Raw genomic sequence first — 15,281 nt, forward strand, 5'->3', positions numbered from 1 at the left:
ACACGGGGAGTGAGGTAAGAAACATAAAACCTACAAATATGTACACATATTGATTTTCAATGATAGCTAACAACTCTAAGTAAAACTAAAGAAAAAAATGAATACTGTATTTGGAGCAAAAGGTATAATGTCACCTTTAGTTAGCATTAAGAAAGTCATTCCAAAGCCGGGCGGTGGTGGTGCACGCCTTTAATCCCAGCACTCGGGAGGCAGAGGCAGGAGGATCTCTGTGAGTTCGAGGCCAGCCTGGGCTACCAAGTGAGTCCCAGGAAAGGCGCAAAGCTACACAGAGAAACCCTGTCTCGAAAAACCAAAAAAAAAAAAAAAAAGGTCATTCCACACCTTATTTTACTTTATTTTTGAAACAGGGTCTCTCTCTGTAGGCCTGGCTGTCCTGGTACTCACTATGTAGAACATGCTAACCTCAAAGTCACAGAGATCCACCTGCTGTGATTAAAAGCATTCTCCATCATAGCATATAATGCTAGTAATCTAAAATTTAAAATGCTACCATCTAAAAAAAGCATTAAACTTTAGTTAGAAAAAGTTTGTAATGTTTCAAATTTAGTAAAAATCTGAGGCAAAGGGGAAATGAGAAATTATTGTTTAATGGGTTCAGAGTACCCTTTTAAAAAAGATTTTTATTTATGTATATGTCTCTGTGCTGTCAGAGACCAACAGAGGGCATTGGATCCCCTGGAGTTAGAGTTGTGAGCTGCCAGATATGGGTACTGGGAACTAAACCTGGGTCCCCTGGAAGGCAGCAAGCACTCTTAATCAATGAGCCAACTCACCATGTTTCAATTCCACAAAACCTGATGAAAAAATTCTGGAGGTAGATGTGGTAATGCTACATTATAATGTGAATGTCTTAAAAAATACCAATGAAGGACCAGCAACATGACTTAATGGGTAAAGGCACTTGCTGTAAGCCTGACAAACTGAGTTTGAACCCGGGGGCCCCATGTAGTGGAAGGAGAGAACTTCCTCCAGAAAAGCTGTCCAGCTGGTACTGGGGTGGCTCACGCCTGTAATCCCAGCACCTGGGAGGCAGAGACAGGCGGATCTCTGTGAGTTCGAGGCCAGCCTGTCTACAAAGAGACAGCCAAGGCTGTTATACAAAGAAACCCTGTCTCCAAACAAACAAAAACAAGTTGTGCTGACATTTGTGGTACCCATGCAACACCCAAAACACATACACATAGCACCAAAAGCCTATACTTTAAGTTTAAAACACCTTTAAATTGAATGCAGATGTTCATGCCCGTAATCCTAGTAATTGGTAGTCTAAACCTCCACTAGGACTTAAGAATTTTCAATTCTTTTCTATCTGCAGTCCAGTTACAACTTCTGGGTGCTGGTCCCTTGTTGAGAATTTCTGTATCATGAGGTTACAAGAATCAATACTAGGGGGTGGATGTAAGTAGTACAACACTTACCCACATATAGTGTTCAAGACTCTGGGTTTTGCTCACTCTCTCCTCTAAGAATCAAATACATTAAATTGTTTTCAAATGACCAATGTCTTGTTTCTGACTGTTGTGTTTTTTGTTTTTGTTTTTTTTTTTAATTGGTTTTTTGAGACAGGGTTTCTCTGCGTAGTTTTGGTGCCTGGCCTGGCTCTCACTCTGTAGACCAGGCTGGCCTCAATCTCACAGAGATCAGCCTGGCTCTGCCAACCAAATGCTGGTATTAAGGGCCCGGCTCTGACTGGTTTTAATACCACATATTAAGTCCGGAATATTTCAAGACATTAATTTTCAATAAACTGAATCAAAGAAATGACTAATGGGGATATTAACTATACATAGGTGTTTAGTCAAAAACACAGTTAATAATCCTGCCTCAATATTCATTAGCTGAGCTGAGGTATGAAGAGGTGTACACCTTTAATCCCAGCACTTTGGAGGCAAAGGCACGTACCATATCTAAACTGGGAAATTATGGCTGGTTTAACATTAGGGTGACTTGGATGAATCTTTCTATTGCTTACTTAGTCTTTACTAAATTCTTTAACCTCTTAACTTGTTCCCTCAACTGTAAAAACAATGCAATGTTGTTTTAGAGAAAGGAGAGGGCCTAGCACTCTAAAACACTAAACATACCAACTAGTAAAGTTCACATTTAATAAAGTGAAATCAACTTGTAACTCAATTTATTCTGGAAATTATACACCTCACAATCTTTTTGTCTAATTTGCTGTCTCTCCCTTTCTCTCCTTTTAAAACATACAACATAGCTGGGCTAAGCAGTGGTGGCGCACACCTTTAATCCCAGCACTCGGGAGGCAGAGGCAGGTGCATCTCTGTGAGTTCCAGGACAGTCAGGGCTACACAGAGAAACCCTGTCTTGAAAAACCAAACACAAATCAAAACAAAAAAACTCTGCAATATCTGCATAGCACAGTAATTCCCAAAACAAACTAGGCCTGCTTACAATAAAAAACGATTCTTATTCTGTTAAAGGAAAACCGGTGGATTTAAATTTAAAAGAAAAAAGATAAAAAAAAAAAAAAAAAAAACGAGGTCTGGGGGGTGGGGCACGCCTTTAATCCCAGCACTCGGGAGGCAGAGTCAGGCCGATCTCTGTGAGCTGGAGGTCAGCCTGGTCTACAGAGCGAGACGCAGGACAGACACCAAAACTACACAGAGAAACCCTGTCTCGAAAAAACAAAAAGAAAAACGCGGTAACTGAGTTCAAAACTTTTAGTGGTCTGCTTCAAATATCCAAATTAATACATATTACTAACCTTGGACATACAGTAATTAAGTGTCTTTAACGTCTAATTTAAGGATCCCAAACTTATTAGCTACATAAACTTCAAGGAAATGTAAAAGGTAGAATAGCAGAGGGAAAATAGCAGTGTTTAGGGAATATGAGGAGGAATTTGCTTAATATACAATACACATGTCTGTAAAAATCTCCTTATGTAGCATAATACCATGTACAACGAATATACACAATGAAAATAAAAATAAATAAAATCGCTTATTGTTAGGCGGTGGTGGCAGGCGCCTTTAATCCCAGCACTTGGGAGGCAGAGCCAGGTGGAACTCTGAGTTCGAGGCCGGGCCTGGGCTACAGAGTGAGATCCAGGAAAGGTGCAAAGCTACAGAGAAACCCTGTCTCGAAAAACCAAAAAAAAAAAAAAAAAATCGCTTATTTATTTTATGCCAGACTATCAGGGAATAAGATTCACCCACCGCCTTAGAAACCCCCCACCCCGGCGTTAAGTTGGCCCCAGCTTCCAAGTCCATTATACAACCTGTGATTCCTTCCCTCATGAAAAGATCCTTTTTATGGGCATAGTTAACAAATGCCAAGTTGCAAAGTTGCACTTTGCTGGATTGACGTTTTCACAATGTAAGAACAATATGATCTGGAATCTACTCAAAGCATTTGCCAGGCAGTCAGCTGACTGCTCGCTGAGCACAACGGGGCAGAAATGGGAGAAATTATACTTCATTATTTAAGGCAGGTAACCGCCACCTCGAAATCTCCGAGAGGCGGGCGGCGGACACGGCCCGACACCACACAGCACCCCCACGGACCCCACACACCCCCCGACGAGGACCCGGCTCCCCGGCGGGGTCTCTCCCCTGCCCGAAATCCTCCCTCCCTTGCAAACAGCCTCTTCGCAGGTTCGCGGGGCGAAGCCGCAGCACGCAGCCGCAGCCGCAGCCCCGAGTAACTTTTACAAAAGGTCAGAGCGGTGCCTTTCAGGGCTTCCGACCCCCGGAGGAGGAGGGCTTTCGCCGTTCACACTCGCGCGCTCGCTGCGCCCCACAGAACGTTCCAGAGCTAGCGACCGAGACCCAACACCCTTTGGGCCGGGCTCGGGGTGGGGGCCGGGGTGGGGGTGGGGGGGCCCTCCCCTCCCTTCCCTTCCCGCACGCCCCTCCCCACGCGGACCGAGCCGAGCCCACGACGCCGCCTCCCTCCCTCCCTCCCCGCGGCTCGCCGGCGGCTCCCGGGGTCCCCCCACATGTTGCTCGCCCCGGCCCCGGGCGGGCCCCGCGCGGCCTCCCTTCGCCCCGGAACGCGCCCACCTGGTCGTCCCCCCCTGTTTCTCCGCAGACTCCGCCCCTCCCCAGCCCCCCGCCCGTCCGCCTCCTCCAGGAGCTCCATATGGGACGCTCGGCTCTCCCTCAGCTCCTCACGCCACCTCAGCCGTGCCCGCGACGCGCCACCTTCCCTTCCCCGCCGAAGCCGCCGAAGCCGCAGCCGCCGCCGCCGGGCCCGACCCCCAGCGCGGCCTCGAGTGCGCCGCCGAGCGCACGGCGGGGCTGCAGGGCCTGCACGGCCCGGGTGCTGTGTCAGCCTCGCGGCGGCGGCGGCGGGCTCCGCGGCGTGTACGGCCTGGAAAGTCACATGGCGCCGGGGCCGGCCCGCGCCCCCCCTACCCCGGGCGCCCTTCTCCAGAGCCGCCCCGGGCGCCCGGAGCCGCTCACCTCCACGAAGAGCAACATGTCGGCTTCCGCTCGGCCCGATCGCTCACGCTGCCGCGACTCCGACTGGCTCCCAGGCCCGGGCCCCGATCGGTAGGATAAGGACACTCGCCTTGCCCCTCCACCCGGCAGTGGACCCGGCTCCTCCCCCGCCGTCAGCCGCTGCGCCCCGACCCGCCCAGGCCCGCCTCCCTGCGAGCAGCAACTGTGTCCGGTTCTGGAGACAAACTGCTTCCGGGAGCGGAAGCCCGCGCCCCGCCCCCCCGAGCCCTCGCCCCGCCCCCAGGCCCTCGCCCCGCCCCGCGTGCTTCCCGCTGGCTCCACCTCCTCGGGCCGCGCCGCCGCAAGTGTCGCGGTCGCCTGCCCGGCGCGTGGGCCGCCGCCCTGCAGGCCGCCGCACCGTCCTGGGTGTCTCAGACCCTCACGGACCCATTCTGCCTTCTGTCAGGCAAGGTGACTGCCGCACTCCCCATGATTGCGCCCGCTGTCGCCGTTGAGAGTCTGGGTGGGGTGGAAAGGCGGTCGGTCGCGACGTCGGCTCAACGCCCGCCGCTGCTGAAAACGCGCTGGCTCCCGGGGGGGGGGGGGGGAGGACCCGCAAAGGCTGTGGTAGTAGCAAGGATACTATTCAGCTACTCTAAATTGGATGCGGACTGCGTGCCTGGCACCGTACTAACCGTACTGCAAGAGTTCCTCCTAAGACCCTATGAAGAAATGGTTCCTCTCCCCATTCTTGCTGAAGGAGCCCTACAGCAGATCAGATTCCTTTAGACACAACTTCAATATTATTTAGCCCCAGGTCCCTTGGAAGCAGGGATTCATTAACGTAATGATGCTCCACTTCTATCCTTAATGTGCTAACTAATAATTAGTCTAGGTTTCCTTTTTATGGGTGTTTTCCTATTCAAATAAAATTCTGTAAAGCTTTTTAAATCTGTTGTTTTGTTATTTTGTTAGAGTTATTTTTTTCCTTACCAGTCTCCTTTAGTTTCAAACACTTTTTTTTTTGAGGTTTTTTTTGTTGTTGTTGTGTTGTTTTTCCGAAACAGGGTTTCTCCGTGTAGTTTTGGTGCCTGTCCTGGATCTTGCTCTGTAGACCAGGCTGACAGACATTTGCCTGGCTCTGCCTCCTAAGTGCTAGGATTAAAGGTGTGAGCCACCACCAACCGGCTTGTTTGTTCTTTGAGACAGGGTTTTTCTGGGTTAACAGCCCTGGCTGTCCTGGAACTCGATCTGTAGAACAGGCTGGCCTGGAACTCCTAGAGATCTGCCTGCTTCTGCCTCCGGAGTGCTGGGATTAAAGGCGTGAGCACCACAACCACCTCAAACTTTTTTTTTTTTTGAGACAAGAGCTCTCTGTGTAGATATGTTGACCAAACTAGCCTCGAACTCCAGATCGGCCCACCTTTGCCTCCCCAGTGCTGAGATTAAAGGCATGTGCCACCATACCTGGCTACATTCATCTTTTGAAATAATTATGTGTGACAGATGTAGTGTCATACACAGTGAAACATCTGGAGTGGGGAAAAGCTTTTACTTGCCTTAATATTTTCCAATTTTTTTCCCCATTCAGTGATTTTTTAAAAAAAAAACACCTTAAAGCCGGATGGTGATGGTACTCGCCTTTAATGCCAGCACTCAGGAGGCAGAGGGAGGTGGATCTCTGTGAGTTTGAGTCCAGCCTGGTCTACAGAGTGAGTTCTAGGATAGGCTCCAAAGCTACACAGAGAAACCCTGTCTCAAAAAAATAAATAAGATTCATTTGTATTATCTTTAATTATATATTGCGTATGTGTCTGAGTTCAGCTATGTACACATGAAAGAAGAGCCCTCGAAGGCCTGAAGCCACAGATTCCCTGGGCCTGGACTCCAAGGTGGCTGTGAACCACCAGATGTGGGTGCTTGGAACCTTTTGCAAAAGCAGTGTTCTCTTAGTAGCTGAGCCGTCTCTTCTCTTCAGCCCCAAGGTCTTCCCCCCCCCCAACGCACTCCCACCCCACCCCTCCACCCCCTGGAAGACAGGGTTTCTCAGTGTAGCTTTGCACCTGTCCTGGATCTCGCTCTGTAGACCAGGCTGGCCTCAAACTCACAAAGATCCACCTGCCTCTGCCTCCCGAGTGCTGGGATTAAAGGTGTGCGCCACCACCAGCGGCCTTCTGTTCTTAGGCCGTGTAATCTCCTTTGGTTAGCAACACAAGACACTCCTCCGTTTCTCACAGTGATACCAGACTCTCCACCATTAAACTGCTGATTCTTTCTATTCCACCCTCCTAATTCCCGTGCCTGTAAGCTCCCATAATTGTATCTCAGTCATCGAACTCCTCCCCACTAGGACAGAAACTTGAGCACTGACCTCCAAAGCCATGACTTAGGGCGTCTTCCCTACTTGTCAGCCAACCATCTCTCTCCATAAGGTTTTCCCGAAGCCTCTGCTTCCCACAGCTTTCTTCTACATGGCTTTTGTTAGCACCTCACAGTCCATCTTAATTTTTTTTCCTTTTTTAGTGTCTTCACAAAAGCCCTACGGTGTGGTCTTCTTGATTTAGGATAATTGCAGTGGCATAATGGTGTCTCAACAAATGTTTCTCAATTGGAAGGATTTTAAAACTTGCCTTTAAAAAAGGCTTCATTTCCAGTTGCTGATGAATTCCATGCTACATGAAAAAAAAATACAAGAATGAGAGAGAAATAATGTTCAATTAGTTCCTCTGACAAGTATTAGTTGAAGTGCTCAGTGGATGCCTCCCAGGGTAAACAAATAATGAAAGAAAAGTTGTCCAGCACTCAGGAGGCAGAGCCAGGGAGATCTTTGTGAGTTTGAGGCCAACCTGGTCTACTGAGCGAGATCCAGGACAGGCGCAAAACTACACAGAGAAACCCTGTCTCGGAAAAAAAAAAAAGAAAAGTTGTGCTTTTTCTTTTTGCAAATAAAAGGGTTTTGAGGCATTCATACTTTGACAACAAAGGAGGACATCCTGAACCCGTGGAGTAAATAAGCCTGAGTTATGATTTATGGGAAAAGAGAGGGAATAATGACTACAGGCGTCAGAGTCACTGGACTCTGGGCCTCAGGAAATGTGAGTGAAGAGAGGCATCCACTCCAGTTGGCTTCTCAGGAAGAGCTAATGAAGACTGACTGAACGTGAGAGAAATCAAAGCCAGAACCAGACTCTGGAGAAGATGGCCAGCTAGTGTACACCAGCGACATATGCACTCAGTGACTAAGTGTGGTACAAGACCAGTTAGGAAGTTACTCAGGAACAGGGGAGGGAGTCTATTTTGTTGTTGTTGTTGTTGTTTTGAAATAGGGTCTCATTCTGTAGGTTGAACTCACAGCATTCTCTAGCCTCAGCACCTGAGTACTGGGATTACAGGTATGAACCGCCATGCCTTGCTGACAATGTCATCTTAAAGGGAGAACATTTCATCTGATCTGTATGTGTTTATTACCTTTAGAAGAGATCGGTTAGGCCTGGAAGAGCAGGCCTATAATCCTAGCTACCTGGGACCTGAGGTAGGAAGGTCAAAAGTTGAAGCCCTTGGTCAGTGGGATGACTCAGTGGGTAAAGGCTCTTGCCGCCAAGCCTGGCTACCTAGGTAGAGTTCCCAGAAGCCACAAGGTAGGAGAAAACTGATTCCCACAAGCTACACACACACACACACACACACACACACACACACACACACACACAATCTATCAAGCAACCAATGTAATATGTAATTAAAAAAATGTAAATTCAAGTCCAGCCTGGGGTACAGGGTTAATTCAAGCCCAGTCTGGGTAATTTAGCAAGAACTGTCTAAAATAAAAGGGGGTGGAGCTGGGTATGCAGGTCAGTGGTGGGGATCGTGTGTGGCATGCATGAGGCCCTGCGTCCAGTCATCAATACTGTACAGAAGGGACGGAGGGAAAGAGAAAAGAAAAGCAGCCACCTCCCGATTCAGCCTTCTCTTTCCCTAGGAACTAAAACTCCTAAGCTGTATCCTATTCAAAACTTACAAGGACTCAACAGAGGACGTTTTGGAGAGAGCTTAAATTATACATCTATAATTTTAAAAAATATCTAGAACCTATCAAATGATACTATAAAGTTTATGAATACATAAACACAGAGTAAAACTATGTAAAGACACACTAGGTACCGGTACACCACATTCATGTTACCTCTGAAGTCAGATAGAGGAGGAGACAGACATCTGGGAAGAAGAAAGAGGAACTCAACTTTATTTCTAAGGCTTGTTCTTTTACTTAAAGTTATCTGGCCAAGCATGGTCACGCATCCCTGTAATCCCAGCACCTCCCTGCTGTCAGAGCTGCCCCAAGAGGCATCTCTTCTCAGGTCGAAGCCTCTAATGTTCCCTTCGATTTTGTGAGTCAAGGAAATGAAACCCCAAAGCCTTTGTTGGGCTCTTTGGGAAAAAACAAACAAACAAAAACAAAATAATAGTAAGGGAAACTGTGATACTCTCCCAAATACCTTCTAAGTTATCAAATGCTAGAAAAGTTAAGGGCCAGATGAGGAGCTTGTAGCTATTCCGTTACAGGCTTAAAACTGGTGTAGCCGAGAGAAGAGTCAACGGTTCCATTGGGAACACTGGCTCTTGGGTTCTGACACCTATAACTGAAGTTCATCAATGCAGGACTGTCTTCTATTCCTCTTAGCGCCTATCTAGTCTTTCATGCCCCTCCCCCCTCTGCTATCCCAGCACATAGAATGCCTAGTTCTTTACACAGAGTAAGCGTTCTTCAATGTTCTAATCAATGATAGGGTCACAATGGGCCTATTAATAGCATCATCAAGACTTGAACAGTAGAAGGCCTCTAGTTGGTCTAGGTAGGTAAGCCACAGCCTCTTGAAACAGGCTTGCAGCTTCCCAGTGGACGCTTTTATTCGCATTTGCCTATATTCTGTGAAAAATAGAAGGAATACAAACAGATCACCCAAATTTTCAAAATGTTTGCCAAAAAGCAAAGTGATGCCACCGGTGAGTCCGACTCAGACCACGAATTCAAGGATGGCGCCATGGTGAAAAGAAAGTCCCATGGCGGTTATAAGGATCCAGCGAACACTAAACTCGAAATGCCACTGTCAGTCAGAGCAGTCATCAATAAGATTGAGCAGGCGCAGCTCCTTCGGGCCAAAGAGGTAAGCAGTCGATTGGTTTACACACCACATCTTGTATGACTGGGTGAATTTTTTTGCTTGAAAAGAAAACACTTTACATTCAAGGGAGTTGACTAAAGTTTAGTTAACTTTGACTACAGATGACACTCTTACCCACCTGACTATGGAGAGTAAGCTCCAGTTCTGTATCAGTCTGTTCACACTAGAATTAGGCAAGAGAGCTAAGAAATTAATCAATCAATATGGCTTCACATCTGTAATTCCAGCACTCAGGATGATGAAGGCAGGAGAAGCTTGAGTTCAAACATGAGGCCAGGTTGAGCTGAAGAGTAACAAGACCTGTCCAAAAAAAAAAACAAAAAACAAAAAAGTGTTTTTTCTGGAGATGGTTCCACTTGTTAGGGCTCTTTCTGCCAAGCCTCACTGCCTGAAGTTGGTCCCCAGAAGCTACACAAGAGAAGAGAATCAACTCTCCAACCACGCTCTGGCCTCCACACGTATGTAGTGGCACCTGCACTCCCTTTGAGTAAATCCATAACTGTAATCTAGAAACTAAACCAAAGCCGAGGCCCCAATTCAGCGATAGAGCCGTTGGCCAGCGTGAGTTAGCCTCTAGGCTCAACTCCAGCACTGCTAAAGAGGAGAGAGAGGAAATGTTGGTGATATTGGTACTTTCTAGCTTTCCAGACAGTTTCCCGTTCCCGCTTCTCACAACTGGAACACCAGTGTTTACTCTTAACAGCTTCATTGGTCGTCTCAGTTACTTTTCTATTGCTGGGATAAAACACCATGTTCGAGGCAATGCATAAAAAGTATTCAGTGTGAAGCTCACGGCTTCAGGGGGTTGGAGTCCGTGATGGTGGATCAAAGGCACCGTGGCCGAAACAGCTGAAAACTTGTTTCTTGATCAGCAAGTTGGAGGCACAGAGAGCTAACTGGGAATGGTGTGGGCTTTTGAAACCTCGAAGTTCACAAAAAGTACTCAAATATATAAGCCTATGGGCCATTCTCATTCAAACCTCCACATTCCGCTCCTTGGCCCCCACAGGCTTGTGGTCATATCATACTACAAAAATCATGTAGTCCAACTTCAAAGGTCCCCATAGTCTTTTACAGTCTTAACACTGTTTAAAAGTCCAAAGGTCAAAGTCTCTTAGGAGATTCAAGGCAATCTCTTAACTGTAACGCCCTATAAAACCAAAATAAAAGAGCCAAGTACGAATTTCCAATACACAAGGGCAGGGAACATGCATTACCGTTCTAAAAGCGGAATGGGACAGAGTGAAGAAATACAGGACCAAAGCAAACCTGAAGCCCAGAAGGGCAAACTCCAGATCCTGTAGTTCCGTGTCTCACGTCAGAGGCCTCAGATGGCTCCACCCTTCCAGCTTTGCTGATTGCGACACACTAACACACTAACTCCCCTCTTGGGTGGATGCCACTCTCAGTCTGCAGCTCCCCCAGGCAGGTATCCCACAGCTCAAGCACCTCCGCCATCGTGGGGTCTCCAGGGCAACCCAGGCTTCCGCTTCCCAGCTTCCCACAGAGGCATCTCAGGCCTCCTTGAAGGGACTTCCTTTCACATGGCTGGCTTCAGTGGCTCTCCTTGACTGTGGAGGAAGATTCCATGAACCCTTTACACAAGTATCCTTCATGACTCTAAAGTCAGAAAGCCAGGTGGACAACACTGCCCAGTTCCGTTGCTGGCTTGGGATGGAGCCCCCTTGAATCACATTGGCATAAGCTTTTCTTTGTTTTGTTTTTTCAAAATGTTATGCCCAGATCGTGGGGACCCCCAAAGACCACCACAGAGACCAAATCCCACATATAAAAGCAAAGAGCCTTTATTTCAAGCTCAGAGCTTGGACTCTGTTGGACGCATTGGTGAGAGCAGAGAGCCCCAAGCCCAGGCAGGGTGGGGTTTTTTATCATAGCAGAGGTTGGGGTGAGGGGATTTCCAGGGTTCAGGATCCTGATTGGCTGACATTTGTCTAGGGGTATGGGGAATGTTTAGAATGTCCGGTATTTCCCCTTAGATGCAGGCCACACAGGGTAGGGTCAGCTCATGGCTTCTCCTGGATCCGGGTGTTGCCTGCCAGTAAGCCTGTCACAGAAGCTGTGTCTGGGCCTCTAAGCCTGTCATGGCAGTTGTGTGGTCAAGCTGTTTTGGGCCCCTCCACTTGAGAGGGTTTCTCTGTGTAACAGTCCCAGCTGTACTGGAACTCATAGAGGTCCTTCTGCCTCCCAAGTGCTGAGATTAGAGACACCACAGCCTCCCAACTTGTTGCTTCTACAAATTCCTCAGGTCTTTGAAAGCTCAGCAGGACGGGGTCTTGCCCTGAGGGCACACTTCCCTTTGTTCTGTTTTGGAGCAGGCCTTTCTTTAATTTCCTCATCTCTGAGCACAGGCCTTGGTTCCAACATTAAATTTCTTGGTATTCTTTTTTTTGCTCCAAACTGTACATTTCGTATTTCTTCTTGTCCTACTTATTTTTTCCCTTTGTAGACCTGCATAAGTGATTACTAATAAATGAATGAAAAAAAAAGATATAAAAGGAGAACAGGACTGCCCCTAAGGGACTGAGGTTTTTATTATTGATACTGGCAAATGCAGAGACGTCTGGGAGAGTCCAGACTGAACATGGCCAGACTGAGCTGGGCCATGTGAGGAGAGAGGAAGAGGGAGAGCAAGAGAGGAGCCACCAACCAAGGGGGGAAGCATGGACCAAGAGACCAAAAAGACAAAAGGGCCCAAGAGGGTAGATGTAGCCAAAGAGCTACATTATATAGGAAAGAGCAGCTGGGGGAAGGGCAGGCCAGCCCCTGGGCTGGAGAGGTCGGGGTAGGAGTGGGACATGCCAGCCAGGAGGGCCCTGAACAGGTAGGGATCCTGGTGACCAGTCACTTTGATGTGTTAAGAGGCATCTCAGCTGTTTGTCCTGAGTCTGAATATTATCCTGTTTTCAAATCTCCTCCCCCAAAGAAATTAGTCCATTACTTTTAAATTTAGCCTGAGGCAGATTCTTGGGAGAAGGGCAGAAGGCAGCCACATTCTTTGCCAAAATATCACAAGAATGGCCTCTAGCCCAGTTACTAATCTTGTTCTGATCTGAAACCTCTTGAGTTGGGCCTCCAGAGTCCACAATACTCTCAGCACCACTGTCTTCCAAGCTCCTGCTAGGCTAGCCCATGAAGCCCTGCTAGAGTCTTCAAATGCTTTCCTAATCTGAAGTCCCAAAGTCTTGCACATTCCTCCAGACGCCAGCATGGTCAGGCCTGTCGCAGCAACACCCACTCCAGGTACCAACTTCTTAGTTGCTTTCCTAATGCTGTGATAAACCACCACGTCCAAGGCAATTTATTTAAAAAAAAAAAAAAAAAAGGGCTGGAGAGATGGCTCAGAGGTTAAGAGCACCGACTGCTCTTCCAGAGGTCCTGAGTTCAATTCCCAACACCCACATGGTGGTTCACAACCATCTGTAATGAGATCTAGTGCCCTCTTCTGTATACATAATAAATAAATAAATCTTTAAAAAAAAAAAAAAAAAAAAAAAGGTGTGAAGCCAGGTGAAGCCAGGTGTGTGGTGCATACCCCTTATCCCAGCACTCAGGAGGCAGAGGCTGGGAGATCTCTGAGAGTTTGAGACCAGCCTGGTCTAAAATACCCTATCCCAGCCGGGCGGTGGTGGTGCACGCCTTTAATCCCAGCACTCAGGAGGCAGAGCCAGGCAGATCTCTGTGAGTTCCAGGCCAGCCTGGTCTACAGAGCGAGATCCAGGACTGCTGTGGGATGTCCTGTATGCCTTGAATATGTGTTGCTATGACTGATTGATATAATAAAATGCTGATTGGTCAGTAGCCAGGCAGGAAGAATGGTGTAGGTGGGACAAGCAGGGAGGAGAATGCTAGATAGAAGAAGGCTGAGTCAGGAGACACTGCCAGCCTCCATCGTGAGAAGCAGATGTTAAGATACCGGTAAGCCACAAGCCACGTGACAACTTATAGATTAATAGAAATGGGTTAATTTAAGATATAAGAACTAGATAGCAAGAAGCCTGCCATGGCCATACAGTTTATAAGTAATATGTCTCTGTGTGTTTACTTGGGGGACGCTAGTGGGAAAGATTTTTCCCAACTGCTGGCCAGGACGGGACACAGGAAAACCTCAGCTACACAGGACAGGCACCAAAACTACACAGAGAAACCCTGTCTCAAAAAACAAACAAACAAACAAAATACCCTGTCTCAAAAAACAAATAAATAAAATAATCTCTCTCTCTCTTTCTCTCTCTCTCTTTCTCTTTCTCTCTCTCTCTCTCTCTCTCTCTCTCTCTCTCTCTCTCTCTCTCTCTCTCTCACACACACACACACACACACAAGAACCCCACACACTCTCAAATTATACAAGCAAAAAACCAGTAAGACAAAAAAAAAGCCCTCAAAAATCTATATGAGATTCAAAGTCTACAAAAATACCATTGAGTTAATTTTGTGTTGGCCATCTACTCTGTGAACTCTACTTCAAAGTAGGCTAAATATACTTCGTGAGACCCCATTGGAAAAGACTAATTTTTCCTTTGTAAGCAGGTACCAATTGCAGATAGCTTCTCGGTAAGGGTTAGGAGGCCATGTCTATTTCCCCTTTTTCAATGTTGGAACCCCATTGGGCTTGAACCTGTGCAGGCCCTGTGAATGCTGCCACAGCCTCTGGGAGTTCATCTGGAAGACTGTTTCCTTCGAGTCATCCACTACCTCTGGCTCTTACAATCTTTCTGCCTCCTCTTCCAAATACCCTGATCCCTGAGGGGAGGGTTTGATGAAGACCTCCCATCGAGGACTGAGTGGTCCACCCTCGTTCTCTGCATGTGTGGTCAAGCTGTTTTGCCCCCTGCCCCATAGTTCCTTTAGCAGAACAATAGTGTTTGGGTTCCCCTGAGCCCATGGCCTATCAGCCTCAGGTTCTTGACCTTTCCTAGCAGTGTCAGGCATGGATTACATATCACAGAGTGGAATGCATTTCAATTAGAAAAAAAGCCTCCATAAGATTGGGCTTCAGGGAACCTTGGTGGTTCATGTTCCTGGAGTTGTATCCATGCCAGTGGATGTCCACACCTCCAGAGGAGAATTTGACATTGTTGCTGCTGTTGTTGCTGTTATAGCAGTGGTGGCCACTGCTGCTACTGTTTCTGGGATTACTATTTCATAATTGCTTACTACAGCTAGCACAGTTTAGACCCTGGCAGCAAAAGTAGCTACCACAGTTAGTTAATCTTTCATTCTATTGGGCATGATAAATTTAATTCAATAGTTACATACATTTCGATTGGCTTTGAAAATTATAAATTTATTTAAACTCAAGTTCCATTTGCTTTTGGGATACCATCTTACAAGGTATCCAATTTGCAGTAAGGCTTGATAAGGAAGGGAATGGCTCAGTTGCCTTTAACCTACTGGCTATGGGTGGGTTAGGACTTCTGTTGGTCTTTTCTGTGTCGAACACACAGATTGCAAGCCCAGTGCCACTTTGAGATCTTTGGCAGCAGTTAACTCTGCAATTCACACTCGATTGAGCCTGTATGATAATGGGTATTCAGAGATGGGTAATGCCTGGGGAACGCTCACCAACCTAAGACAGAGCACCTGTGTGGCCTGGGCAGGCATCTCCATAATGGGTAAGACGACCTGCTGACTTCCCACACAACCTAAG

At 47.3% G+C, this 15,281-nt stretch overlaps 2 protein-coding genes across 4 annotated transcripts in view; one reads left to right on the forward strand and one right to left on the reverse strand.

Annotated features, from left to right (window-relative positions):
• Larp4 (La ribonucleoprotein 4) overlaps nt 1-4,613 on the reverse strand; it is a 65,280-nt gene extending 60,667 nt beyond the window's left edge. For 2 of the 3 annotated variants that reach the window (XM_028874589.2, XM_028874588.2), the window contains exon 1: nt 4,452-4,610. In XM_028874589.2, coding sequence (XP_028730422.1) covers nt 4,452-4,469 — 18 coding nt within the window. In that variant the 5' untranslated portion in view covers nt 4,470-4,610. Of the gene's footprint in view, nt 1-4,451 lie in introns of all 3 variants that reach the window. The other variant, XM_028874590.2, reaches the window with a different exon arrangement.
• Nucleotides 4,614-9,271: 4,658 nt separating this feature from the next.
• Fam186a (family with sequence similarity 186 member A) overlaps nt 9,272-15,281 on the forward strand; it is a 58,902-nt gene continuing 52,892 nt past the window's right edge. Inside the window, exon 1 of the mRNA XM_037197368.1 lies at nt 9,272-9,595. Coding sequence (XP_037053263.1) covers nt 9,404-9,595 — 192 coding nt within the window. The 5' untranslated portion in view covers nt 9,272-9,403. The remainder of the gene's footprint in view (nt 9,596-15,281) is intronic.

The sequence above is a fragment of the Peromyscus leucopus genome, chromosome 20, assembly GCF_004664715.2.
Source record: "Peromyscus leucopus breed LL Stock chromosome 20, UCI_PerLeu_2.1, whole genome shotgun sequence".
Lineage (NCBI taxonomy): Eukaryota > Metazoa > Chordata > Mammalia > Rodentia > Cricetidae > Peromyscus > Peromyscus leucopus.